The 27,673-nt window shown below is 32.9% G+C and overlaps 2 protein-coding genes across 4 annotated transcripts in view; both read right to left on the reverse strand.

The window, feature by feature from the left end:
• Nucleotides 1–13,466, reverse strand: part of LOC110666272 (transportin-1) — a 35,085-nt gene extending 21,619 nt beyond the window's left edge. The window contains exons 1-13 of the mRNA XM_021826700.2: nucleotides 13,057–13,466; nucleotides 11,541–11,828; nucleotides 10,608–10,697; nucleotides 10,351–10,428; nucleotides 10,163–10,243; nucleotides 4,255–4,305; nucleotides 3,910–3,995; nucleotides 2,304–2,370; nucleotides 2,136–2,192; nucleotides 2,038–2,067; nucleotides 1,849–1,908; nucleotides 1,598–1,711; nucleotides 92–205 (exon numbers count right to left, since the gene is read on the reverse strand). Of these exons, the coding sequence (XP_021682392.2) occupies nucleotides 92–205; nucleotides 1,598–1,711; nucleotides 1,849–1,908; nucleotides 2,038–2,067; nucleotides 2,136–2,192; nucleotides 2,304–2,370; nucleotides 3,910–3,995; nucleotides 4,255–4,305; nucleotides 10,163–10,243; nucleotides 10,351–10,428; nucleotides 10,608–10,697; nucleotides 11,541–11,828; nucleotides 13,057–13,245 (1,305 nt within the window). The 5' untranslated portion in view covers nucleotides 13,246–13,466. The remainder of the gene's footprint in view (nucleotides 1–91; nucleotides 206–1,597; nucleotides 1,712–1,848; nucleotides 1,909–2,037; nucleotides 2,068–2,135; nucleotides 2,193–2,303; nucleotides 2,371–3,909; nucleotides 3,996–4,254; nucleotides 4,306–10,162; nucleotides 10,244–10,350; nucleotides 10,429–10,607; nucleotides 10,698–11,540; nucleotides 11,829–13,056) is intronic.
• Nucleotides 13,467–23,044: 9,578 nt separating this feature from the next.
• Nucleotides 23,045–26,627, reverse strand: LOC110666273 (protein EIN6 ENHANCER). Of its 3 annotated transcripts, XM_058148601.1 has the most exons (5): nucleotides 26,299–26,622; nucleotides 25,992–26,062; nucleotides 24,541–24,723; nucleotides 24,247–24,314; nucleotides 23,045–23,364 (listed from the first exon to the last, which is right to left on the reverse strand). In XM_058148601.1, exons 3-5 carry the CDS (start codon nucleotides 24,713–24,715, stop codon nucleotides 23,233–23,235), a joined length of 375 nt encoding a protein of 124 aa, XP_058004584.1. In that variant the 5' UTR covers nucleotides 24,716–24,723; nucleotides 25,992–26,062; nucleotides 26,299–26,622; the 3' UTR covers nucleotides 23,045–23,232. The 3 variants fall into 3 exon arrangements, with proteins under 3 accessions (XP_058004584.1, XP_058004583.1, XP_021682393.2); XM_058148600.1 differs by lacking the exon at nucleotides 25,992–26,062 and having other exon boundaries at nucleotides 26,299–26,618; XM_021826701.2 differs by lacking the exons at nucleotides 24,247–24,314; nucleotides 24,541–24,723; nucleotides 25,992–26,062 and having other exon boundaries at nucleotides 26,299–26,627.
• Between the last annotated feature and the right edge of the window lie 1,046 nt (nucleotides 26,628–27,673).

A 27,673-nucleotide genomic window follows, 5' to 3' on the forward strand; every position in this document is an offset into this window, starting at 1 on the left:
CATTGAAGATTTCTAAATAAGGCATAAGATCATCTGCTTTTTTGCTTTAAATTCAGCTAATAAAAAATTGGAAAAGATATAAATGGTTTACCTGAGAGAGATGAGGATAAAGACCATTAATACAACCCTCAGCTACAGCACCAAGAGCCAAGACAGCTGCTTCCCTGTCTTTCCAGCCTTCATCACCAGTGGCAGACAACTTGCCCTGCAGAAATTTGAGAATGGGAAAATTAGGCGATTGAAACAGAAGCATATAGCTTGCAAGGAAAACTTTCATAACCATATTAATAGTGAGGCAAATAAGAAACCTTTATTGGGCCCAAGAATTCTAGTCAACCCCTACAAGGTTCAATAGGACAAAGCCTGCTGCATTCTTAGCAGAACATTATTACTCACCAACATGGTTAAACCATCAGCACTAGAACTATGATAGAAAAACTTTCCAATCACCATAATAAGTTGTTTTAGACACACAACCAAACAGAAAATACATGCAATAACTGAAGAGGAGAATGATGGAGATTATGCCACCAGTAGCCATTCCCATTAGGAGTACCCTTATGTAACCATTAGTTACTATCCTTTGTCTTTTCCCATCATGTCCTTCACCAAACACAGCTTGAAGTTTGACTTTAATACCAAAGACTCTTATTCATTTTTCAAGACTTCTTCCAAACTCACATGCAGTCAGGCCCATAGTTATTATCCTTTATTTCCTTTTCCTTTCTTTTTTTTTTTTTGTCTCTTGATCTTGCAATTATAAATAAGATTTTGTGGTAAAAAATTTAAGATCATCAAACTCCAACTGTAATCAAATTTTTGACAATGTTGCATAGAGGAGCAACAAAACCTGGCATGTACTCCAGTTTCAAAGACTCAACTAAACCTTAAACACAATCTTATTGGAATGAGCTATACATTCTCCAATTTCAAATAAATAAATAAATAAATAAATATATATATATATATATATATATATATATATATATATATATATATATATATATATATATATATAAAACTTTGGCATATTTCTTGATCAAAGTTAGAAGGCGTAACACTGTAAATATACAGATCACATTCATTGTTCCCTTTAGATGCACAAACCCTAACAGTTAAATGCACAGCTACTTTTGGACAATAATCAGGGAAAGACAGGTAAAAAAAGGGGGGAGATGAAATAAGTAAATGGGACTCTGGGGATTTCCCAACTAACTAATGCACAAAGAACATTTAAAAGAAAAGGCAAAATTAGGTTAATTTATTATTAGAGAAAGGTAGGAGTGGTGCCAATTGAGGATAAGTTGAGAGAAGGAAGATTGAGGTGGTTTGGTCATGTGAAGCGTAGACATACGAAGGCTCCAGTTAGACAAGAAGAGCACATTAGGTTAGAGAGGATAGAAAGAAAAGAAGGGATAGACCTAAATTGACTTGGAGAAGAGTAGTACATGATCTAGAAGTATTACACATTTCTGAGGATTTAACCCAAAATCGTTTAGAATGGAGAAAAAGAATCCATTTAGCCAACCCCAAATTCTTGGGATAAAGGCTTAGTTGAGTTGAGTTGAGTTGTATTTAACACCAAATACTTAATCACCTGAACAACAGGCAGCAGAGTTGGAAGAATCTCATCTCCAAACACATTTGATAGAACATCAAGAGCAGCTGCACTGCATTTCCTTAAATTCCATACATTAACTATGTCATCATCCTGTAATTATCCCAAAATAATAATTCAGAGAAAGTTCAATAAATTGACCAAATCTTTACTTCTATAGCACAGCAATATTTAGTCATGTCTACTGAATCATAAAACTTCCCAAGGATAATAAACATACAGAAACTTACATCATCATCCAAGCTATCTGATCCATGAATTCGTGATGCATGAAAACGTGGTTTCAGATCCTGTAATGCAAAAATTTATAAGAAAAGAACTCAGCAGATCAAGAATGAAATGATAGTTGGATGAAACAACTAGAATCTGAAGCACCCAGGAGTTGAAAAAGAATAAAAAAAAAAAAAAAAAGATTGAACCTGATCACGATCTGGAAGAGACTCATCCTCCTGCAACAATTAATTTATGAATTAAACAAATGCCCATTTAGAATCATACAAAAACCAGAAATATTAACCTCAGCATCAACAAGTGACTCGTCATCATCAGCATAAACCATGTTTGACAACAAAACCTGCAAAAGTGGGAACTGATGCTTAAAAAAAAAAAAATCCACAAGACGTTGAAAAGATAAATGAACAATGGAAAAAATCAAATTAAGAAAGTCAAAAGGGGGAAATTGTACTGGAATTAGACGGGGCAAGAATTCTCTCAAGTTCTCAGGTGGTAACTGAGCATCACAGTATGCAGACCTGCCAATTACAACTAGGATAAATTTTGAAAACCGTCCCTGAACTTATATAGTTATAACATTACAGTCTCTCAACTTAAAAATGTAACATAAAACCCCATCAACTTTCAAATTTTACACAATAAAATCCCTCTAACCTCCAATTTCCAGTTTTTCAGTTAGACACTAACCTGAACAATTCTAATATGGAGATTAGTTAATATTTCTCTTTTCTTTCTCAAGCCATGTGTAAATTGGATCATTCTCCTCTCTATAAACAGAATAATTTTTCACGTACAGAGAAAATAATTTTACACTTTGCACAAGAGAGGAGAGAGAAATATTGACTGAGTGCCATGCGATAGCTGTTCACGTCAATTTTTAACTAGAAAATCAGTAATTGAAAGTAAGAGGGATTTTACTGTGCAAAATTTAAAAGTTTAAGGCGTTTTATGTTACATTTTAAAATCAAAGGACTGTAGTGTTACAACCGTATAAGTTTAAGGATAGTTGTTGAAATTTATCCATTACAACTAACATTAAGAGGGAAGAAGAACAGAAACGATAAATAGAAGAAAACATAAAGCTGCAAACAGAGACCAAAAAAAATAAATTTATCATTCTGCAACTTAAAAATTTAATGAAATATATATAAATGTCTTCTATTTATTTCATGGAAAGCATGAAGCACACAATTATTGTGTTCACGACCTCAACACAGACAATCGTCAATATAAACCAAAAACCTAACTATACTAATCCTGCTTCTTTCTCTGTTAAAATTATTGTCTTAAGTTTTGCATTAGTATTATGTCACCATTATAACAACTTTCCAATCTGATGCAACATGATTAAAAGCTAAGCAAACTAATAAATCGAACATGACCTATGTAAAAGTAGGTGCAAAACCTATTTTGGACACTAAAGCTCTTAATTATCTATAATCAAAGAATCATCCATCAAGATGTTAATTGATAAATAATATCCAAACCTAAAATATGAATTCAAATTATCTTCTATTTGTGAAAATAGGTTAAGGTTTTTACCCTATCTCGAATTACCTACTGTTTTGGTATACGAATGCAATTTATTATCAACTTAATACATGAGATGATAAAACCACTTATACACAGGTTCTCAATTTTTAAGCCAAATTACTTTACATTGTTTGAGGATAAAGTGAAAATAATTCTTTCATAGGATAAAACATCTTACTGGTGATGCATGTAAATAGTCCAGTAGTAAAGTTTATCATGCAGCTCCTGTGCAAAATCTTCTTTTGTTATATAAATCATGGGAGTTGTATCTTTGAAGCAGAGGCAAGCGGAAGGGGGGCAAAGGGTATTAATCTGCTTCATATTGCCAAAAAGGTTTTAAATGGAAAACCTATATATTGTAACCACAAACACAAAACTGCAGAATCAAAAGACAGCCAAGTCAATATTAATCTCCATTCCCATCTTATCCTGGTACCCAGGTCTATGCAACCAAATCTCTAACGCAATAATGGCATGTTAGGACATTACGCTCAACATATGTAGTTTACAAACTGGAGTATTACCAGAATTCACATGCTTCAAGAGCTACTTCATGATCACCGTCCTTGTTGACTTGTAAAATATAGTCAATAACATCTCTAAAATGTGGCTGAAATTGGGCAAAACTCACATCAAAAAAAAAGGGTGGCAGATTAAAAGCCCATGCAGCTAACAATTGCTTGACCTGCTTTCAGCCAAGGCTATTGCATGGCCAAACAGGATGTAAAGCACACCAAGCTAGAGACTAACATATTGAACTAGAGTGACAGACCCAGTGAAAATAAACAGTTCATGAAAATATATGAAAGGTAATTTAGAAAGCAATCAGAAAGCACATGCATGAGACTAAAATTTAACAAGATGCCCACCTCTAAGAAAAATGGACGGACTTCAATTAACTGAACAAATGCTGCACAAACCTGTTCAACAAAAATGCAAACGACACAATTGAGTAACCCAAGCTTGTGAGAGAGAATAGTATCTGCAAGTGATCAATATATTTGTTGGAATTGATGAGATTTTACTTTAATTTATGAGATATGCTTATGAGAAAATAATGTAATTGATTAGCTTAATTAGCGCTTGTATTAAGGAGTGATTTAAGAAATGCCATATATCTTGTGTCTTCCATTATAAATATAGACTCTTATGTATTACACCAAATACAAGTAAATAAAAGTGTAATCCTTTGAGGTTCATTCCAATTTTCTCCCTTTTCTTCTTTCTTTTTAAAAACTCAACAGTATCAAAATCCTACAAAGTGCAAACATGGTGATGAATATGAGAAAATTAATTTTGTAAAACAAAATAAGATTCAGAAATCGGAACAAAAAATTTCTGCAGTTGATAAAGATATTCTCCAAAACAACATCAAGCACAACAATAAAGCCTAATGCATTTCAATTTGACAAGAAGATCTTAAAGTTTGCCTACCAATAATGGGCTCCTGATTTTAATATTTAATTCTTAAATTTATCTCTTTAATTCATCAGATTAGAAAAACACAACAAATCATGGAAACATAATGTTAGAATCCCTTAATTAGTCTAAATCCCTTAATTAGTGTAAATTGGCTGTAAATTAGAATATAATTAGGATTCATTGTATTTATTGGCTATTATTAGTTCCTATTTAGTCCTAACCTTTGTATATAAATTAGAATGCTTGTAAATCATTTTTGTATGAAGAAATATAAAAGAAATTCTCCAAATTCTCTGTCTTCTACATAGTATCAGAGCTATGCCAAAATTTTTTAGCATGAACAGTGTAGTTATGGATAGTTTTTGGGGGTTAAGCTTCTACGTCCTTCTAGGAAGGGAGGTGACTGTCACCACCCACCTGAGGAGGAATGACACTAGTCGATCGGCTTACGCTCGAAGTCCCACTACCGTCTGGTGAAGCGTGTGAACTCACATGCCCCTAGAAGTCTCGTATCATTCTTCATGCAACTCTTGCCAACGACCTTCCCTGTCCGGCAAGCCTCTGACCAACGTGTTTTCACACCTGGTTTGCACATTTATTTTTTTTGGTACCATCCGTTGCCTAGTTTCTTGCTTTCTACCTCAGTACCTATTCCTTTAATTGAAAAATGACTGATGGAAAGAAGGAAGCCTCTAAAACAAAAGCTGAATTTGTTGGTTATAATCTCTCTTTACAAATTAGTCCTGTAAAGTTGGATGGAACTAATTATTTGGCATAGTCTAAATCCTGTCTATTGTTCATTCAGGCTACAGGACTGCAGGGGTATATCACTGGAGATAGGAAAAAAGCCAGAAAGTACTAGTTCTATCTATAGTCATTGGCAGTCGGAGAACTCTCTTGTTATGTCATGGCTCATCAATTCTATGCAACCTCATATAGCTTGTGGGTATTTACTATTGAACAGTGCAACTACCATTTGGAGTGTTGTTTCTAAGACTTATTCTCAAGTTGGGAATGATGCACAAATTTATGAGTTTAGGAACAAGGTTCATGGAATGAAACAAGGTGAGTTGACTGTTGCTCAATATTATGCAAAATTGAGTGGTCTATGGCAAGAGTTGAATTTCTATCAGGACTTTCAGGCTTCATGTCCGGCTGATGCAGTTGAGTTCCAGAAATTGATTGAGAATGAGCACATATATATGATTTTCTTGTTGGGCTAAATGTAGAGTATGATCAGATTAGGGTCTAAGTGTTTGGTTAGGATCCTTTACCCACCTTAAGTTAGACATACTCTTATATTCAGCATAAGGAGAGCAGAAGGAGTGCCATGATCAATTCTACAGCTGTTGATAAGGCTGGGCTGACTGCTAATTCCTTACAAGAACAATCACATGGTCCATCATATAAGGATTACTTGCATTGTGACTACTGTGAGAGATCCCGGCACACCAAAGAATAATGTTGAAAGCTGCATGGCCGTCCAACTAAAGGGCGTGGAGGAAAAAGGATGGGCTCTACTAGACCACAAGCAAATGTATCTAAGGCTGTAAGTGTTTCTGAAGATACTGCTATCACTGAGATGTTTTCCAATGAAGAGGTACAGACTTTGAGGCGATTCCCATCAAAACTTGAATCATAATCCACTACAGTTGCCTCTTTCAACTTCGTTAACTCAGGTAATGCTTTTCTTGCCAATCATAATAATTTATTTTGGGTTATAGATTCTGGAGCAAACAAACATATGACAGGCTCTTTAAATAAATTCATATCCTATTCTGCATGTTCAGACAAAGAAAAATCCCGCACTGTAGATGGATCCTTATCTAATGTTTCTAGAACAAGTTATGCTAAATGCACTCCTACTACAAGTCTTAGTTATGTCTTACATGTGCCTAACTTTCCTATTAACCTTCTGTCTGTCAGTTCTATCACAAAAGCTCTCAACTGCAAAATTGAAATTTTTTCCACTCACTGTGTATTTCAGGAGTTGATAACAGGGAGAACAATTGACAGTGATAGACTGCAAGATGGGCTGTATCTATTGAATGATTGTGTTCATCAGGCCATGTTGAGACAGTCTATGGGTGCTGAGGAAGAAATTATCCAATGGCATAGGAGACTTGGACATCATTTACTGTTTTAGAAAAACTTTATCCTCTTTTGTTTAAGCAATGCAAAACTGAATTGTTAGTATGTGATGCTTGTAAGTTTGCCAAACATACTAGACAATCTTATCCTGTAATAAATAATAAGGCTTCAATTCCTTTTATAACTATCCATTCTGATGTGTAAGGGCCTACTCAAACTGTGTCACAAAATGAAGTATATCTGATGAAAAAGAAAAATGAAGTATTTTTATGTTTTCAGCAATTTCACAAAATGATTAGCACCCAATTTGATACTCATGTTAAAATACTGAGAACTGATAATGGCACAGAGTATATGAATTTTTCAAGAATTTTTCAAGAATATTTTAAGTCACACGAAATTTTGCATCAAACTAATTGTGTTAACACTAGTGCTCAAAATGGACTGTTCGAGAGGAAAAATAGACGTTTACTTGAGGTTGCTAAATCTCTCATGTTTACAATGAATATTCTCAAATCTTACTGGGGGGATGCAATTCTTTCTACTACATATCTTATTAACAGGATGTCACTCCGGACTTTGGAGTTTAAGAGTCTTTTAGAGGTTTTACAAGGTAAAAATTCATATACTATTCCTCCAAAGGTCTTTGGTTGTGTTTACTTTGTTCATCAGCCTAACAAGGGGAAGTTAGAGCCTCGAGCCCTCGAGTGTGTCTTTATTGGTTATTCCAGTACTCAGAAGGGGTAAGCATGGATGTTACCACCCTCCTGTACGAAAATATTTTGTAAGCATAGATATTACCTTTAGGGAATCTGAATCTTATTTCCATCCACCTCTTCAGGGGAAGCATAGGAAGGAAGAAGAGGTTTCTTTCCCTTCTTTTTTGTCCTCTCCCAACTTTCAACTTCAAAGGGAAAATCTGGGTTTAAAGCCTATATCTAGTAATGATACTCAGAGAGAGTCACCTAAATCTCAAGGGAGACTGAATAGACCAGATTTGAGAATATATACTCGGCGAAACAAGACAAATATAGCCATTGAGCAGGAGACTATTGATCAATTGGAATCTCTGGATTCAATTTTCAAACATCCTAAGGTATGTGATGAGTCTTCTTTGATTTCTGAAGAGTCTAATTTTAATTCTCAGTTTACTCTTCCTTCTTCTGATAATGATCTTGATATTCCTATTACTCTCAGAAAAGGTGTGAGAACCTATACTAAACATCTCATCTCTAACTTCATTTCCTATGATTTTCTGTCGCCATCCTATAGAGCCTTTCTATTGTTTGTTTCCTTTGTTTCTATCCCACAGATTGGAAAAAAACATGTCTTGATCCAAAATGGAAGGCAGCCATGGTGGAGGAGATGAAAGCTCTGGCAAAGATCCATTGGAAAAAAAATCAGTTGGATGCAAGTGGGTGTTCACTGTGAAACATAGAGCAGATGGTTCAATTGAAAGGTATAAGACTAGGCTGGTAGCATTACACAGACGTATGGGGTAAATTATCAGGAAACGTTTGCTCCTGTTGCTAAAATGAATACCATCAGAATTTTACTATCATGTGCAGTAAATCTTGAGTGGGATTTGCAGCAGTTTGATGTAAAAAATGCCTTTCTACATGGTGATTTGGAAAAAGAAGTGTATATAGAAATTCCTCCAGAATTTGAAGATGGGAAGACCAGAGGAAAAGCTTGCAGATTGAAGAAAGCACTGCATGGTTTAAAACAATCACCTAGGGCATGATTTGACAGGTTCAGTAAGGCTATGGTTTCCTTTGGATACTGCCAAAGCAATGCTGATCACACATTGTTTATAAAACACTATAGAGGTAAAATCACTCTGCTTATTGTCTATGTGGATGATATTGTGGTAACCTGTGATGATAGGGAAGAAATGGCTCATCTAAAGGAGCGACTAGCACAGGAGTTTGAAATCAAAGATTTTGAAAGAATAAAGTACTTTCTTGGAATAGAGGTTGCTAGATCAGATAAAGGAATCTTTATTTCTCAAAGGAAGTACATACTAGATCTGTTGGAGGAAACAGGAATGCTAGGTTGTAAACCAGCAGAATCTCCTATTGAGACAAATCACAAATTGCAAGCTTAAGTTAGGGAATCAGTGAATATAGGGAGATATCAGAAGTTGATTGGCAGACTGATTTACCTTTCGCATACCAGACCAGATATAGCATATGTAGTGAGTCTAGTAAGTCAGTATATGCATGATCCTCGTGAACCTCATTTGGAGGTTGTTTTCCGCATCTTGCGATACTTAAAATCTGCACCTGGGAAAGAACTTCTTTTCTCAAAGCATGGCCATCTTCAGATTAAGGCCTTTACAAATGCAAATTGGGCTGGATCTCTTGATGATAGGAGATCGACATCTGGTAATACTTTTGTTGGTGGTAATCTAGTTACTTGGAAAAACAAGAAGTAAAATGTGACAGCTAAATCCAGTGCAGAGGCTGAGTTTAGAACAATGACTCAAGGTATTTGTGAACCATTGTGGATACAAAAGTTGATGGAGGAATTAAAATTGCTAAAAGCTAGTGGTTTGTCCTTGTTTTGTGATAACAAAGCTGCCATCAGTACAGTTCACAATCTAATTCAGCATAATCGGACCAAGCATATAAAGATTGGCAGACACTTCATAAAAGAAAAAGTTGTCAATGGTTCCTTAAGTATCTCTTACGTAGGGTCGAAAGACCAGTTAATTGATGTGTTTACTAAGAGATTAAGTTGTAAGGGGTTTCATACCCTAGTTTGCAAGTTGGGCATATGCAACATACATGAACCAACTTGAGAGAGAGTGTTAGAATCTCTTAATTAGTGTAAATTAGCTGTAAATTAGAATATAAGTAGGAATCATTGTATTTATTGGCTATTATTAATTTCCTATTTAGTCCTAGCCTTTGTATATAAATTAGAATGCTTGTAAATCATTTTTGTATGAAGAAATATAACAAAAATTCTCCAAATTCTCTGTCTTCTACACGTAAGCTATTATCAATGAACATAGAAAGTCTCTGTAAGGCATCAGGTTCAAATTTTTTTTTTTTTCTGTTGCTAGAGAGAGAGAGACTAATATGATAATGCAGCCAAACTAAAAACCATAAATAACCAAGACAAGACACCATTAATAAACCAAGTTTATGGTCAGATTACAAATAATTGATACTAAAAGCAAATGACTAAAAGGCTACATTTAATGGCGTGAATTGCTAATTAAATATGATGATATTGAGACGATTTGAAGGTATTCACCAATTTCCGCACTTCTGAAGCAGGATCAGGAGCAAGTATGAACAAACCCTGAAGATATTGATTCATAGATGCATATAAAGCCTGCAAACAATTAACATATAATATTACCTATTTCCTCCAAATTCAGAATAAAAAATTGGGTGGGAACTGGAAAAATAGACAGATGGATGTATCAAGTATATTCTTACAGCAGGCATTAACATAATGTACTGATTAACAGAAACCAAGGCAAGCTTTCTCAACGAACTGTGTGGTGACTGGAAAAACTGTAAATAGAAAAACCAAGTTAAATACTCCTCCCCAGGAAAAAAAGAATAAAAAAAAAAAGAATTAAAAGTTTTTATTTCAAATAAATATAAAATCATACACATGATTAGTTAGACAGAAAAAACTAACAAGCAGAACCTTTATTATGAACTCTACTAAAATATAATACTCGTCTCACATGGTAAAATCGAGGGAGGAAAATCTTGATGGGGCGATCAGATAACCCAGGTACATCCGAATCCAAAACTTGAGGGATATCCTCACAAATCTGCATCATGTAGCATCATCCTGATGTGGTAAATATTAAAAAGTAGGAAAAGCATATAGATTCTACAATGTGGAATAGCTGTGAAAACCACACTGGAAAAACCACCACAACACCAGAGAGCAGATACTGTATCCATAGTAGATAATACAACTTAGAAATTTCAGAAAAGATATAAAGGGCCTTTATAGTTGGTAGATAATACATAGTAAATACTGTATCCGTGGTTGGTAGATAATACACCACAACAACAGATAGCAGAAACTGTATCCGTAGTCGGTAGACAATACAACACAGAAATTTCAGAAAAGATATAAAGGGCCTCTATGAAATTGAAAACTAGTTTATTGGGATCACCTGGATGAACCTGAGATGAAATTGAGACAACCAGAAGCATTCACAGGTAAGTCATTAGAATACAAAAATTATTTAACCTATAACAATCACCAAAATGCTTTGTTATTCCATAAATGATATTATCGACAACAGTAACATCAACGCCACAAGGCCAACAAAACCTTCCATATCCTCCTAAACATACCACTATAGAATAAATTTATACATAAATACATATACACATGCATTATATATATATGAGAACAAGAGCTCCATAACCAACTATGCAAAGTTGATTTGAATAACAAAAAGCATATTGATGATGACGACAACATTCAAGTACACAGTTAACATAAAAATCAATGGTAACAATCTATTCATGTACTTTTCTTTTTAGCATGCAAACAAAATCAATGCCATTTTTCTATCCTTGCAACAAGTGGCCCACTCATCATCATGTACTGGAAAACTAATACTAGTAAGCTACAAGTCATTGGATGTAATGCATACCTTAGACAGAGCATCCATGGCACCTTCCATGTGATTTAGATCATTACTGTCCAAACAAGTTACAAGAGCCTGCAACAGCTCAGGCCACTCTGAAATTCCCCCTATTTGAACAATAACACTTATAATGGTCCCAACTGTTGACCTTATATGCCTATCTGCTGCTCCTATACAAGGCAACAACTCCGACTTAATAAATTGTTGGTAAGCCATAGTCATTGATTTATATGCATTTCTGAGGTTGTTTTTCAGCAGCAGGCCAGCAGCTTGTCGAATTTCCACGGATTTACCCTGTTAGAAGTTCCAACAATCAGTATTCAAAGTTCAGCATCATATTATAGTTAACTTGTTCATGGAATATCCAAAGCTAGAAAGCTCTGCCAACCCTATTTTGCTCCCTTATCTGTTTTTGAAGATGTGTCCTCTTATATACTTTGGACACCACGTCTAAGGCATGTCACAGTAATTTAAAAAATTTGAAGAGAGAGAGAGAGAGAGAGAGATGTGGGATGACAAAGCAAGGACACTTGTGTCTCCACATGATGAGCTGCAGTTGAATACGTTATTCGAATTGCCAATTGATATTTTGTAGTGGAAACTTTTTGTTTTGTTGGTGGGATAATATATTGAATATTGATAGACTTTTGTTTTTGGGAGATGCATCATAGAAATACCTTGCAAACAGATCTGTTTTTTTTTTTTATTTAAAAAAAATTGAATGGACAGTACAACTTGTGATGCTTGACTTAGAGAATCATATCAACAGATGGTTAACTTGGTCAGTACTTTTGCAGTTTGAACAATATTAATTCAAACTTCTGATTATCATGCATGTTGAGTTTCTTACATATATGAATGTGTACATATATAATTATAGGAATCATGTATTTTGCAGAATGTGCACCTGCATTTTCATGTCCTTTTTATAGCATTTGTTGGCTCATGTCATGTCTTAGTCTGTACTTCCAAATTCCAAAGGCAAGAAAATCAATTTCTATGTACTTAAGCACACTCAGAATAATAGTATAAAGCTGTAAGCTTCAAAATTGATGAAAACACTGCTCCACAGAGAACAATAGGCGCAAAAGATGGTTCACATCAGAAATTTTAAATTTCATTCTCAGGTCCGTTTACAAAACAGCATCTGACACTGAAGTATTGCAGCTGGAAATGATTTTCCTGTTCTCATTTTCAAAGAAACATTTGAGTGATTAAAAAATGGATGCTTTGTCAATCTATGTTTGCTCATCTTGTTGAGAATACATAATAATTAACATCTTTAAGTCAATCACCTAATCACTTTGTTTAAGTCAATCACCTACCACCTGACAACTTCGTAAAACCCTACTCAGACAGAGAACAAGCTTCAAACACCAAACTTTCCAATTACAAAATTCACCATGTAAACACCCCTTTTCTCAGCAAGCAAGAAATCCAATCAAAATCCACAAACAAAAACACCATCAAACACTCCCAATTGAACCTTTCTCGAGAAGCAAACGATCAAAACACAAGGTACCTTAGTGCGAGTTAGAATGAAAACAAGATAATTGTTGAAATCGGGGATTTGAGAGTAGTGCTGAAGTTGCTGCCAAATCTGGGACTTATCAGCAGAAGAAGAATGAGAAATCTGGTGCTCCAGCAACCCACAGATCTCCTTCAATCCCTCTTCCTGAGGTTGCCAAGAGGCACTCGCCGGTGCCGCCATTTTAATGCAATTTCTGAGCTCTTATATGGATACAGATTTTGGTGGGCATGTAGGATTTGCCGCTGCTGCAGAGGCGAAGGAGAAGGAGACGAGTGCTGTCGTTTTATTTTTATTGTTTTTTTTTCCAGTGTCGTATGTTGCTACTTCGAAGTAAGTGCGTGTCTGCCTGGAAAACTTGTAGGCATGTACTAGTTACTGCAAGGTATATGCACGGTTTTGTGATCTTGAATCGAACTTAAGAATTATGTAGAATGTTATTACAATAGTATTGGATTAAAATTATTTTATTATTTTAATTTAGTTCTAATTATTTATTAAGCGTAAATTTGGCCATGGTTCGATTCCAAGCTAGAACAGGTGGTTCAGCCATCTTCAGAGGTTCAGCTTGGAAACAAATCGGATTTTTCCAATCAAACTAGTTCTGATTCGTTAACGATTATGGTCTTATTTTAATGCGGTTTTGAGGTAACTTTTTAACGGCTATGATTCCAATTAAATTTCAATTCAATACGGTTTATCCTAATGCTAGTCAGATTCTAATTTGCCTCACTTTTTTTTAAATATAATAATACGTTGATTTTTTTTTTTCGAAAGATAAGATAGAATTTTCATTGCTTTAGAATTTTCATTGCTTAAAAAAGTTAAAGGCCCAATACATGATTAAAGTTCAAAACAAAGTTAAGCCATCAACAAAAGGCTCGACTCATATAAATAAACCCTAATCTATATTAAGTATATAATTCGAAACCTAGACCTGAGAAACAACACTCAGACCTGAGAGAAAGAAGTAGCCATTGTTGCACCGATAATCAAGCTTGACTGATCGGTCACCGGAGATGTCATTTATACTCCATATTGATGAAGAAGCAGCAGATATCCCCACTATTGTCACCATTCATCGCTTAAATACCCAACTGAAGATCAAGGATAGTCTCAACCATTTGACTTCGCCTGGCGCATCAAGGATCTAGGAATCAAGTGGTACCCTAGGCCAAGGGAAGAAGGATCTCTAAAGCAACATAAACTCGATGAAGGAAGAAGGTGATGGAGCCCTCAGTGACCCATTCACGCCTTATAAGACTAGAAGAACCCAAAGAGATGTCAACAATACCTCCTCATGCCATCATAGCCAAAAGAGATATGTGTTGCTTGATCTGCCATATGCCTACACAAACACAACTAGCAAGTAAAACAAGAAAAAACCAACACAAGTAGCTCAAAAAACCCTCCACTTTATCACCCAGCTGCTGAAGAACCAACCAAAACCCATATTTACAACCTAACACCGGGAGTGGGGAGGAAAATCATGGCCGGGTCAGGGGAAGGGAAGCCCCCCCTACCTAGAAGGGCAGCGGAGACCGACTAAGCGGCAAGGGGCAAGGGCTGAACCCTAAAAGGAAAAGGAGAAAAAAATAAAGAAAAACCTCTCTCTATCAAAGAAGAGAGAAAAGAGTTTTACCGACCTGTCATTCAATCACTATATCCAAACAAAAGCAATATTGACCTCAATTTTATATGTTAATATTTGAAACATTATTAGATTTAAATAATTAAATAATTCATTAATTTATTTGTGAATGATTAAATTTTAATTCAAATAAAAAATAATAAATTAAAAAAAATAAATTTTACACAAATAAAAATGAACAAGAATTTTGTTGACATTTAAATTTGTTATAAAGAGTTGCAATAGTAATTGAAGAAAAATAAAATTATACATATGGATAAAATAAGATAACGCTAAACATAAGTAATATTGTGACAAACTAAGGTAAAAAATAAATATATAATTTTACAACTTGAAAAGAGAAGAAAGGGATTTAATAATTAAATTGTCCACATATTCTCTTAGGGTACAAAAATTAAAAACCTCATTGTTCCCTTACCTTAAAAATAATTGCACAACATGAATTGTTTCTGCTCTCAAATGTGCCAATGCATTGATTTGTGAAGTCCTTATCAGTGATAACAATTACATTTTCTTGTTGATCATTATCAGCTCTTGCGTAATAATCTAAAAATAAGTTTGTGCTTATAAAGATTCGAGAGTCATATTAGAACATTGTTCATCTACTATGAAAATATCAACACTAAATGCTTGTTCAACCGATATGGTTGATATTGAAACTATCAATAATTTTTTAGTTATCTTTAATAAAATTGAAAATTTTGATTCTTATTGTCTTCACTAATTACTTATAGAAGAATAAATCAATATTGTCACTAAATTCAAAATTAGTCGATAAATATAAATCAATTTTGGTTGACGTACTCATATCTCATTCTCTTATTTATCGTTGTATCAAACATTGTGAACCTCTCTTAAAATGTAATAATCCTTATTCACTTGTAATTAATGCCATAAAAGAACCTCAAACTCCAATAAATGATTAAACTATCAAAGGAGACTCATATATACCTAAAACATTTTGCTTTACATTGTAGTGCATTAAATTTTACTTCAATAGTGGCATAATAATCAATTAATAAATCACAAACGCTAACTAATTTAATCTTAAGGTCACAAAATGCAGCAACAAGAAACACTGTAAGTATACATTACAAATAACTTAGTCATTTATCTTTCATTATTTCAATGCAATCCTTAATATTAGAATTTTTAGCATGTTCTTTTAAAGTAAAAACAACATTAACACATTCAATTAAAAGTATATGAGGTTGGTTCATATACACATGTGAAAAGAAATTCAGTTGCATCATTAAAACTTGTAAATCACATTTTTTTTTTACAAGTATTCCAGTGATTTGCATCATATGAAAAGGATGAAAATCTACATTAAAAAAAATGAAATTAAAATATTCACAAGTGAATAAGTTTGATTTAACATTTTTTGGGTGGGATTTCAGTTTGTGGAAACGTCCTTAGAATTCTTGGTCTCATATTATTTTCTACGCAAAAAGGTCCCTACTCTTTTATCACATTTAATCGTAACAACAAATTTAATATGAAAATATCTATCACCAAAAATTAGTTGACAAATATTTTTTAATACAGTAATGGATGCAGTATTAGTAAAACCAATAGCAAAAAATACTATATGCAAAAGAATATTCATTTAAAATATTTTTAGTTAATTATGCATTATTTTGTGCAGTGTGTCTACCATTAAATATTTTGAAATATAATAACCTTTTTTTCATAAATCATCATTAACTTAATGGCAAGTAATTCTCATATAAAATTAACTTGTCAATGATCACTCTAAATATCGAAATAAATTGAAACCTTAGATTTCAAGTTAACCAAACAATTTAATCCAATCATTTTTCCTTCTAATAAAATAAAAAATTAGTGATATTTTCAAAGTAATAATCCTTTTATATTAAGGACTAAATGAATTTTGAATTGTTGACCTTGTAATTTTTCACCAAAAGAACAAAAAAAATTGTTTGACATTTACTAATTTTATCAATTTTTCTTTAATTTTTTTGTCAAAATATTTAAAAATAGCCAATGGTTGTGAGCTTTCAAATTCGCAATTTGAGTCTAGTACTGCGTATCTATACTTGTGAGCAGTCTTTTTGAACTCTAATCTCCCATAACACTATTATAGCATTTGAAACTACACTACAAAGACACCTTATTGAGAAGAGTCACCACCTGAAAAATAATTGAGACAAAATAAAGGGACTTAATAGATGACTACTTATATTTTACGGATATCCACTACCCATTATTACTATAGCTATCATAGCCAAAAGAGATATGTGTTACTTGATCTGCCATATACCTACACAAACACAACCAGCAAGCAAAACAAGAAAAAACCATCACAAGTAGCTCAAAAAGCCCCCCACTCTATCACCCAGTTGCTGAATAACCAACCAAAACCCATATCTACAACCTAACACCAGGAGTGGGGAGGAAAATCACGGCCAGGTCAGGGGAAGGGAGGCCCCCCCTACCTAGAAGGGCAACGGAGACCGACTAAGCAGCAAGGGGCAAGGGCTGAACCCTAAAACAAAAAAGAGAAAAAAATAGAGAAAAACCTCTCTCTATCAAAGAAGAGAGAGAAGAGTTTTACCGACCTATCATTCAATCACTACATCTAAATAAAAGCAATATTAACCTCAATTTTATATGTTAATATTTGAAACATTATTAGATTTAAATAATTAAATAATTCATTAATTTATTTGTGAATGATTAAATTTTTAATTCAAATAAAAAATAATAAATTAAAAAAAATAAATTTTACACAAATAAAAATGAACAAGAATTTTGTTGACATATAAATTTGTTATAAAGAGTTACAATAGTAATTGAAGAAAAATAAAATTATACATATGGATAAAATAAGATAACGTTAAACATAACTAATATTGTAACAAATTAAGGTAAACAATAAATATATAATTTTACAACTTGAAGAAGAAAAGAGAGGGATTTAATAATTAAACTGTCCACATATTCTCTTAGGGTACAAAAATCAAAAACCTCATTGTTCCCTTACTTTAAAAATAATTGCACAACATCAATTGTTTTTGCTCTCAAATATGCCAATGCTTTGATTTGTGAAGTCCTTATCAATGATAATCATTACATTTTCTTGTTAATCATTATCAGCTCTTGTGTAATAATCTAGAAATAAGTTTGTGCTTATAAAGATTCGAGAATCATATTAGAACATTGTTAATCTAATATGAAAATATTAGACTAAATGCTTGTTCAACCAATATGGTTGATACTGAAACTATCAATAATTTTTTAGTTATCTTATGGAATGTGTTAGAACAAAAGAGGGTATTTATTAGGTACATACAAGTATTGAAAGATATGTATGAAGGAGCAACTATTATTGTGCGCACAGTGGGAGGGGATACAAGAGATTTTCCGATCTCAATTGGATTACACCAAGGATCAGCCATAAGCCCTTACCTTTTTACATTAGTTTTAGATGACCTGACGAAACATATACAAGAGAGTATTCCTTGGTGCATGATGTTTGCGGATGATATTGTTTTGATAGATGAGGCACGAGAAGGAGCCAATAGAAAGCTAGAACTTTGGAGAAGTACTCTAGAGTCAAAGGGTTTTAAGTTAAGTAGAACGAAAACAGAATACATGCATTGCAAGTTTAGTGAAGGCCAAACTGGTGATAGGGAAGGAGTTAGTTTTAATGGAGTGATACTGTCCCAAAGTAATCACTTTAAATATCTAGGCTCAGTCCTTCAAGTAGATGGAGAATGTGAGGAGGATGTTAGTCATAGGATTAAAGTCGGATGGTTGAAGTGGAGACGTGCTACGGGAGTTTTATGTGATCGTAAGATTCCCAATAAATTGAAATGAAAATTTTACCATACAACCATATGATTGACTATGTTATATGGTAGTGAGTGTTGAGCACTGAAGGAGTTGTATGCATCTAAGATAAGAGTTGCAGAGATGAGAATGTTAAGGTGGATGAGTGGCCATACTAGACTAGATAAAGTCCGTAATGAGAGTATTAGAGAAAATGTAGGAGTGGTGCCAATTGAAGATAAGTTGAGAGAAGGGAGATTGAGGTGGTTTGGTCATGTGAAGCGTAGACATGCGGAGGCTCCAGTTAGACAAGTAGAGCATATTAGGTTAGAGGATAGAAAGAAAAAAAAAGGGGTAAACCTAAATTGACTTGGAGTAGAGTAGTACAGCATGACCTACAAGCATTACACATTTCTGAGGATTTAACCCAAAATCATTCAAAGTGGAGAAAGCGAATCCATATAGCCGACCCTAAATTTTTGGGATAAAGGTTTAGTTGAGTTAAGTTAAGTATTGTTTTCACTAATTACTTATGGAAGGATAAATCAATATTGTCACTAAATTCAAAATTAGTCGATAAATATAAATCAATTTTGATTGAAGTACTCATATCTCATTCTCTTATTTATCGTAATATTAAACACTGTGAACCTCTCTTAGAATGTGATAATCCTCCTTATTCACTTGTAATTAATGCCGTAAAAAAACCTCAAACTCCAATAAATGCTTAAACTATCAAAGGAGACTCATATATACCTAAAACATTTTGCTTTACATTGTAGTGCATTAAATTTTACTTCAGTAGTAGCATAATAATTATAGTTATTAAAGGTTCAAGGCGCACTAAGGTGCCAAGGGGTCCTGGAGCCTAGGCGCAAGGCGCAAGGCGAAGGCGCACGCCTGAGCAAGATGAGGCGTAAGAAAAAAAAAAGTAAAATAAATATAAATATTACATCAAACTTCAAATAACATAAAACTAAAAATAATAATAACCAATAAGCATTCAAATACTAAATTATTAAAACTTATAGTCTTTTAATCTTTTGTAACTAAAGTTATTGTAAAATAACTATATTTTCTTCATCTTTTTCTGCAGCTTCATCCTCTTAATATTCATCTTCAAAATCAATTTTTTCATCATTTCCCTTACCTTTAAGAACTAAAGGAGTATTAACTTTTTTTTTTTTTTGAAAAAGATAATGAGTGGTAGTGTTGATAATGAAAATATGAGAGGTTTGTAATCCTGAGTACGTTAGTTTGAAGAGATTTTGGTTACTAGTTATCACCAACGATACTAATTTTGAAAACTTCTAAATCAATAAATTTCGAGTTGGGTGGTAGTACTTTTTGTCAATGGAAGTACTTGCTGAATATAGAAATAAAAAAGGCACGCCTTTCTAGCCTTGCGCCTGGAACAAGACACACGCCTAGGCGCATAAGGCGAGGGCCTGATGAATATTGCCCGCCTTTCTCCTGTAGAGGCGCTAGGACTAGAGCCTTGTGAGCCTGGAGCCTGAGGCACGCATTTAATAACTATGATAATAATCAATCAATAAATCACAAACGCCAACTAATTTAATCTTTTCGCCAAAAAATGCAGCAACAAAAAACACTATAAGTATATATTACAAATAACTTAGTCATTTATCTTTCATTATTTAAATGCAATCCTTAATATTATAATTTTTAGCATGTTCTTTTAAAGCAAAAACAACATTAACACATTCAATTAAAAGTACATGAGGTTGGTTCATATACACATGTGAAAAGAAATTCAGTTGCATCATTAAAACTTGTAAATCACATTTTTTTACAAGTATTCCAGTGATTTGCATCATATAAAAAGGATGAAAATCTATACTAAAAAAATGAAATTAAAATATTCACAGGTGAATAAGTTTGATTTAACATTTTTTGGGTGGGATTTCAGTTTGTGGAAACGTCCTTAGAATTCTTGGTCTCATATTATTTTCTACACAAAAAGGTCCCTACTCTTTTATCACATTTAATCATAACAACAAATTTAATATGAAAATATCTATCACCAAAAATTAGTTGACAAATATTTTTTAATGCAATAATGGATGCAGTATTAGTAAAACCAATAGCAAAAATACTATATGCAAGAGAATATTCATTTAAAATATTTTTAATTAATCATGCATTATTTTGTGCAGTGTATCTACCATTAAAAATTTTGAAACATAATAACCTTTTTCTTCATAATAAAATCATCAGTAACCTAATGGCAATTAATTCCCTTGTAAATGATCGCTCTAAATATCAAAGTAAATTGAAACCTTAGATTTCAATTTAACCCATCAATTTAATCCAATCATTTTTCCTTCTAATAAAATAAAAAATAGTGATATTTTCAAAGTACTATAATGAATCCTTTTATATTAAGGACTAAATGAATTTTGAATTGTTGACCTTGCAATTTTTCACCAAAAGGAAAAAAATTGTATTTGACATTTACTAATTTTATCAAATTTTCTTTAATTTTTTTCATCAAAATATTTAAAAATAGCCAATGGTTGTGAGCTTTCAAATTCGCAATTTGGGTCTAGCACTACGTGTCTATACTTGTGAGCTGTCTTTTTGAACTCTAATATCTCATAACACTATTATAGCATTTAAAACTATACTACAAAGACACATTATTGAGAAGAATCAACACCTGAAAAGTAATTGAGATAAAATAAAGGGCTTAATAGATGACTACTTATATTTTATGGATATCCACTACCCTTTATTACTATAGCTATCATAGCCCAAAGTATATAAATTTAAGATAATAATTACAAGAAAGGGAAATTATTAGATGCTCTTTCTATATGGATTTATCCAATATAAGTTATTGGACCAATCTCCACTTGATAGAAAGAAACACACAAAACATATAATATTTTATCCAAATTTCAAAGGAAGTTCTGGTGGTGCTTATTTCAACCGTTGCAATTGAACAAGTATTTAGCACATGAGAGAAATGCTTAATGACACTATACTTTGTTTAGACTTAGACACCTTGCAGGCACAAGCTTGTGTGGATGATTGAAGCAAGGCCGAGAATAGGCAACAGAAGAATGTCATCCAAAATATCAATAATGACTCCATAATATGGCACAATAAATATAAATTAAGATAAGTTGAAGATTACAATAGAAGTAAGATGACTCTGTGGGCTTTCATTGCTCTACCCTAAAAAGATACGTAAACATACCCTTGGCCACCTTATACCATTAATATATTTTTATTTATTTATCTTATTTATTTTAATATAATTAATTTTAAATTTAGGTCTAACAAATGAGTCCAGTAGCTTGTATGAATAGTGCGCTAATCGTAATGACCCTTTGCCAATCAATTATATTTATTTTTTGTTTAGTATTTTTGATATATTCTTTTTTGTTGCTTATCATTCTTAATATTTATTTTTTGGTTATTTTTATTTTCCCTGACAATCAATCGGATTTCCTAAAGCTAAACCCTTCTCAAATTCCACAGCTTTAGAAATTAAAACCTTTATATTTCACATTTTGAGGATAAAATTCTTGGATTCCAAACTTCAAGAATTCAAACCCTTCAGATCAGTCATCATTCTAAAGATTAGATAAGATCAAGGGTTGACAAAGAACCAAAAGGAAAAGAAAAAAAAAGTACAAGCTTGAAATTATCCATAACCAATTAATTAATAGTTTATTTGAAATAAATCATTTATAAAAAAAAGAATTCTTTTGATATTAAAAATAATTATCACAAAATTATATATAAATTTTATTTCTTTTAAAATAAAAAATGTTTTAAATTAAAAAAAATTGAATTATTTCATTCCAAACATAAAATAAAAGATTAATCTCAAAATAAAAATATTCACCTTGCACTTTACACTTTCCCCCAGTTCGAAATCTAAAATTTTATAAAAATTCAATTTAATTAATTTTTTTAATCACTTCTTATATTTGAAATAAAAGGATTTAACTCCTTTTAACTTAAAAAAATTTTCATTTTTAAAGAAATAAAAATCAAGAATAATTGTGTGCAAATTTAATTGAATTCTTCTCTTAAAAATGATTTATTCTAAACAAACCTTTTACTTCCAAAAAAAAAAAATTCACTTAGCAAATATATCTTTAAAACTCTCCTTGCTAATGATTATCAGCTCACTATTGTCAAGATTCTTGGCAGCAGCTTCATGAGAAGTGCAACAATAACAGTAAGTCTGAATTTCAAACTAGTTAGAGATTAACTTAATGGATCTTTTTTGCCATTCTTAACAACAGCTTCATGGGAAGGGCTTGAAACTTAAAATAGAGCAATGTTGAGATCAAATGCAGAGTAAAAACGAAGGATTGCTTGTTGATATTGCGGAAGCTCAAGCAATTTTGTTTGGCTTATAACTTGTGCTAGAAACAAACAATTAACGAAGGATTGCTTGTTGATATTGCGGAAGCTCAAGCAATTTTGTTTGGCTTATAACTTGTGCTAGAAACAAACAATTTTCATTGGTTTGCTATTTGTGATTGTATATTGAAATTTGCATGAATATGAGCAGATTTATTGTTGACAAAACTGAACGATCTAACAAATTCTGAACTAACTAATCATGAGCTACAATAAATCATCCTGTTCATCTTCCATCCATTACACAAATTACAGACAAACAGAGAAGGATCTTACTCTCTTGATGGGGTACTAGTCACCGTTGTTTCCTGCAAATACTTTCATTTCAGAACAACTGCTGCATTTCTCAGTGCCAGATACCTCTGCACATACTCATTTGGAAGTGATCTTACAAGCTTGAAGACATCGGCACTGGCATATCGTAGGTTGGTTCTTGGATCAAAGTATGGTGCCTGCAAAATAATAATATAATGACAATCTGAAAAAGATGAAAAAGAAAATTAAGAAAGAGGTTTCACAAGCAAATAAAAAGTTCAACAATCACACACTGATTCATATAGCATCCAAAACTAGACTAGCTCTAGCTCCTCATAGCACCAATAATGTGTCTATTTTCATGGCACTAAAAAACCAAGAAGAGTTAGAACTAGGCTGATTACTTTCAATTTCATGTAACTACACAAGATGAACACAAGCTCAGTTACCAACTACCAAGCTCAATCTACAACGACTAAAGCTCATCCTGACTCAGGACCTGAATCTATTTTTTGTCTTGAATCCTTCAAATATGAGAAAGTGAACAATGAGCTGTAGGATGCCCTAGGTCAACATTAAAATCGACATCAATGTCTCCTTGAAGGATTTGGAAGTTAAATCATGTCATACATTTCAAGCCTTCAATTCCTTTCCCTATCCCAGTTATTGAACCTCAAACCAAAAATGAGTCACCATGGCAACATAAAAAAAAAAAAAAAAAAAAATGCCATTGTCAATTAAGTAAAAAAGAAAGCACATTAAAATATGTAGAATAATCATCAACAGACCAATAATATACTAATTGACCACCATAACCCAAAAGTTGATAGTGGAACACAACAATAGTTCATCCCCAAGCCGAGCAGACTAGAAAAATAGTTTGAACTCACTCATGAATTTTTCTAAATTTGAATGATAATCATTGAATTCCCATCAGTGGCTCAACTTAATTCACCCACGGAAAATGTCAAAACCAATGAAAAAAAAAAGATTGGTTCTATCATTCATTAACGCGCCAGATATAATCCTAGAATGAATCTGACTTCCAATACAGCTCCTCAATAGACACATCCACATACCTCAAATCCAGTTAAATCACAGATTCTCTTGCATGGATGCATTGAGGGTGGGGATTCAATATTAACATCTGCAGTGTATAGATTAAAAAAAAAAAACCAAATTAAAGCAGAAATTGAACTCAATACCAAATACCAATGAAGAAAATAGAGAAGAAAACTATCAAAGGCTTAGATGTTAAAGCATTTTTTCCCTAGTTTTCATATGCTTAAAATCTTAAAAATTATGACCTTGTGTAAAAAGTAAAGAACTAAAAAAGAAAAAGAATTGGATTGGATCGGTTTTACTAAGATTACAATTAGGTTCATCAGGAGGGTAGTTTTGGAAATTCTCAGCCTGAAGAATCTGCTTGAGATGTTTCCAATGGCGACCTCTTGCTTGGCCTTTTGGGTACTTCTCATACATTTGCATCCTCTTGAAGCTCAAATGTGTTGGCAACACAAGCTCTGCTTTTATAACCTCGGGTTCCATCTTCCTCCCTTTATAGATGTAAGAAAAAAGGCAGATTTGAACACATAATCGAAGCAAAATTTATCAAATTTACAATTAAAATAAAAATATTCAATATTTTTTTCAAATAAAAAAAGCAAGAAAATTTGAAGTTGAAGCTACTTATTTCTTAGGGCAAAGGATTCTCCCTTCCTCCCAATTCCCCCTTATTCTCCTAGTGGCAGGGACTATGGCTTGAGCAGTTCACTAAATCTACCCAAATAAATTTTGAAATTCAAACATAAAATTCTTTGGAGTAAACAAACAAAGGAGGGGATATTAAAAAAAAAATTGCACTATATTAACAAGTTGAAAAAGCAATCTCATTTAATAAGATGTCATATTAGATAGGATATTTCATGTGCTGAAAGTGTCATATAGATATATAGATGGCTCAACAAGTGACATAATTTCCATTTGCTACTTTGATGCTATCACTACACTTTTTCATGCTCAAATAATATTAAAGGAGTTTTTGGAGCTATTAATATAACCAACTAAGCTAATAAAAAAAATTACGAACTATGCTATTGCTTGCAATATCATCTTTTGATAATATTTCTTTTCTCAAACCTCAAATGCATTTAACATTTTGGCATTCATTCCATTTAATTCTGTTTATGCGTATGTAATATAGATTGGATTATAAAGAAGCTACGAAATTCTGCTAGAAGCCAGCCTTACATCATGGAGTTCTATCTCCAGGAATAATGCTTATGAAATACCATATCAAAGGTGAGAGTGAGACACCTTCACAAGAGGATGCTATGAGTTATAGCCTATGACTTTAAAAATATGGAAGCTTAAAGTGAAAAGTGATGTTTGCAGATTATACTTAGGCTCCATATTTGTCTTGCAGAAAATAAATTCTTTGCCTATGAAAAACTTTTTTTTTTTTTTTTTGAGGAAACGGTTAACTTTCAAATATATGGTTGATATCTCATGAAGTAATGATTGGCATAGGGTTTTTCCAAGTCTCTCTGTCTCAGATCCTTTTTGTTTTGGGTTAAAGACAATAGTAGTTACATAAACTGCATTTCTCCAAAGTAACCATTGCCTCACCCTCTAAGTTTCATTTTGCTCCCAACAATCACCAGCCAATCACCCATATATATTTAGCCTCAAATCATAACCCTAACTACTAATCCAAAGCTCACACTACTAGAATTTAGAGGCCCTTTACTATTCTTATACGATTAGATTCCAAGATCCAACAGTGCATGAAAATTACAAAGGGAAAAACCATCAATTTTGATGCCTCAAACATCAATCACAGCAAGTAACTCATCTATTACTCATGCCTCGACAAATCATGATCATAAAAAAATACTGCAAAATCAAAACGAATAAAAAATTGATTCGAGGGATAAAAGGAGTCATCTTCTGATTATATACGAAAAAATAAAATAAAATCTTTGTAATACTATTTCTTCACTAATTCCGGCTAATCGGCCTATGGGTGAGAATGTCCTAGTGCTAATCTCTCTAAGATAATAGAGGAAGAGCCGATTCGTAATAGCCCCTTTATACTTTCCAAAGGAAAAAAGAAACAAAAGAAGTAGCACCTTAAATAGCCGGAGAATCAATTTCTGACCGTTGTCTTCGCCGGAGCTTGGGGGATGAGAACTGGGTGAAAAAGGAAAATGGGTTTTTCGTATTGTGTATGTCACCTGTGCTACTATAGCTCGAAGGACAGAGGAAGGAGAATCAAATTCAAAAACCCAAATTGGGAAGTAAACTGCCGGTAATTCAATGCGCGACAATCGCCTTCGTCGGAGCTTGTGCGAGCATGAGCCGGGAAGTGTAAAGGGAATTGGGATTTGGTAAAGGACTAATGGGCTCATTGCTCGTCGGCTTTTTTTTGTTTTTTTTTTAAACTCATTGTTTTTTTTTTTAATGAAAAAGGCTTATTGTTCGTATTATTGTCTTTGCCATTAATAATTTTAATTTTATCTTATTGTTGTTCGTACTTGCCTTTATTATAAATTATTAACAAATTATCTACAATATAAAATGCCCGGATCTAAGTTTAATTTTTTTATTTATTATTTAAATTAATTTAAAATTTATAAAAATTTAAAATATTTAATTGTATTTCTATTTAACTTCTACAACTTAACTTAACTCAACTCAACTCAACTTTTACATGTTGTACTACTCTCCTCTAAATTAATTTAGGTCTATTGTAACACCCCTAAGTTTGGTAGTGCGTTCTACTGTTCCGGTGACCAGTGTTGTCCCGACAGCTAGGATGCCTAGAACTACACTTCGTTATGAGTGAGGAGACATAAAATAATGAAATACAAGAAAAGAAAATACAAGAAAAACAAAGGAAAAATAATAGCAAAGAAAGGTAACCAAGTTAAGCGAGCCGAGAACCCTAGCGATAGGTGACCGCACTGGGAAGTCACGGCGTGGACCGTTGAGTAGCCCTAGACTGCGGGGAACCCTGGAAAATATTTTTAGGACTCAAATAAATATTTATTGAAGTATAAATATCATTAGAAATATCAAAAAAAAATTAATTAATTAGTGCAAAGAAAAGTGAGAAATCGAAAAACGGATAAAACCCGGTGCTACCGAAAAATCGGGAATGCAACCCGAACAGGGGCATTGTGGTCATTTGACATCCCGAGTTGTCTTTTGACCTAAATGTCCATTAAAAATAAATAATATTACACTTGAAAAATGTCAAAGAAAAATTAGTAAGTCAATATAAATAAAAACGAAAATTTAGAAATCGATGGGTCAAGGATTTAATCGGTAACACTAAAAATTTCGAAATACAAACCAAATAAGGGCATTTTGGTCAATTGATACCCCGAGTTGACTTTTGACTTAAATGTCCATGAAAAATTACTAGTGTTAAAAATTTAATAATGCAAAAAAAAAAATTGAAGTCAAATGTGTGGAGTAATTAAGAGGAATTAAGGGTAAAAT

The sequence above is a fragment of the Hevea brasiliensis genome, chromosome 6, assembly GCF_030052815.1.
Source record: "Hevea brasiliensis isolate MT/VB/25A 57/8 chromosome 6, ASM3005281v1, whole genome shotgun sequence".
In the NCBI taxonomy this organism is placed as follows: Eukaryota; Viridiplantae; Streptophyta; class Magnoliopsida; order Malpighiales; family Euphorbiaceae; genus Hevea; species Hevea brasiliensis.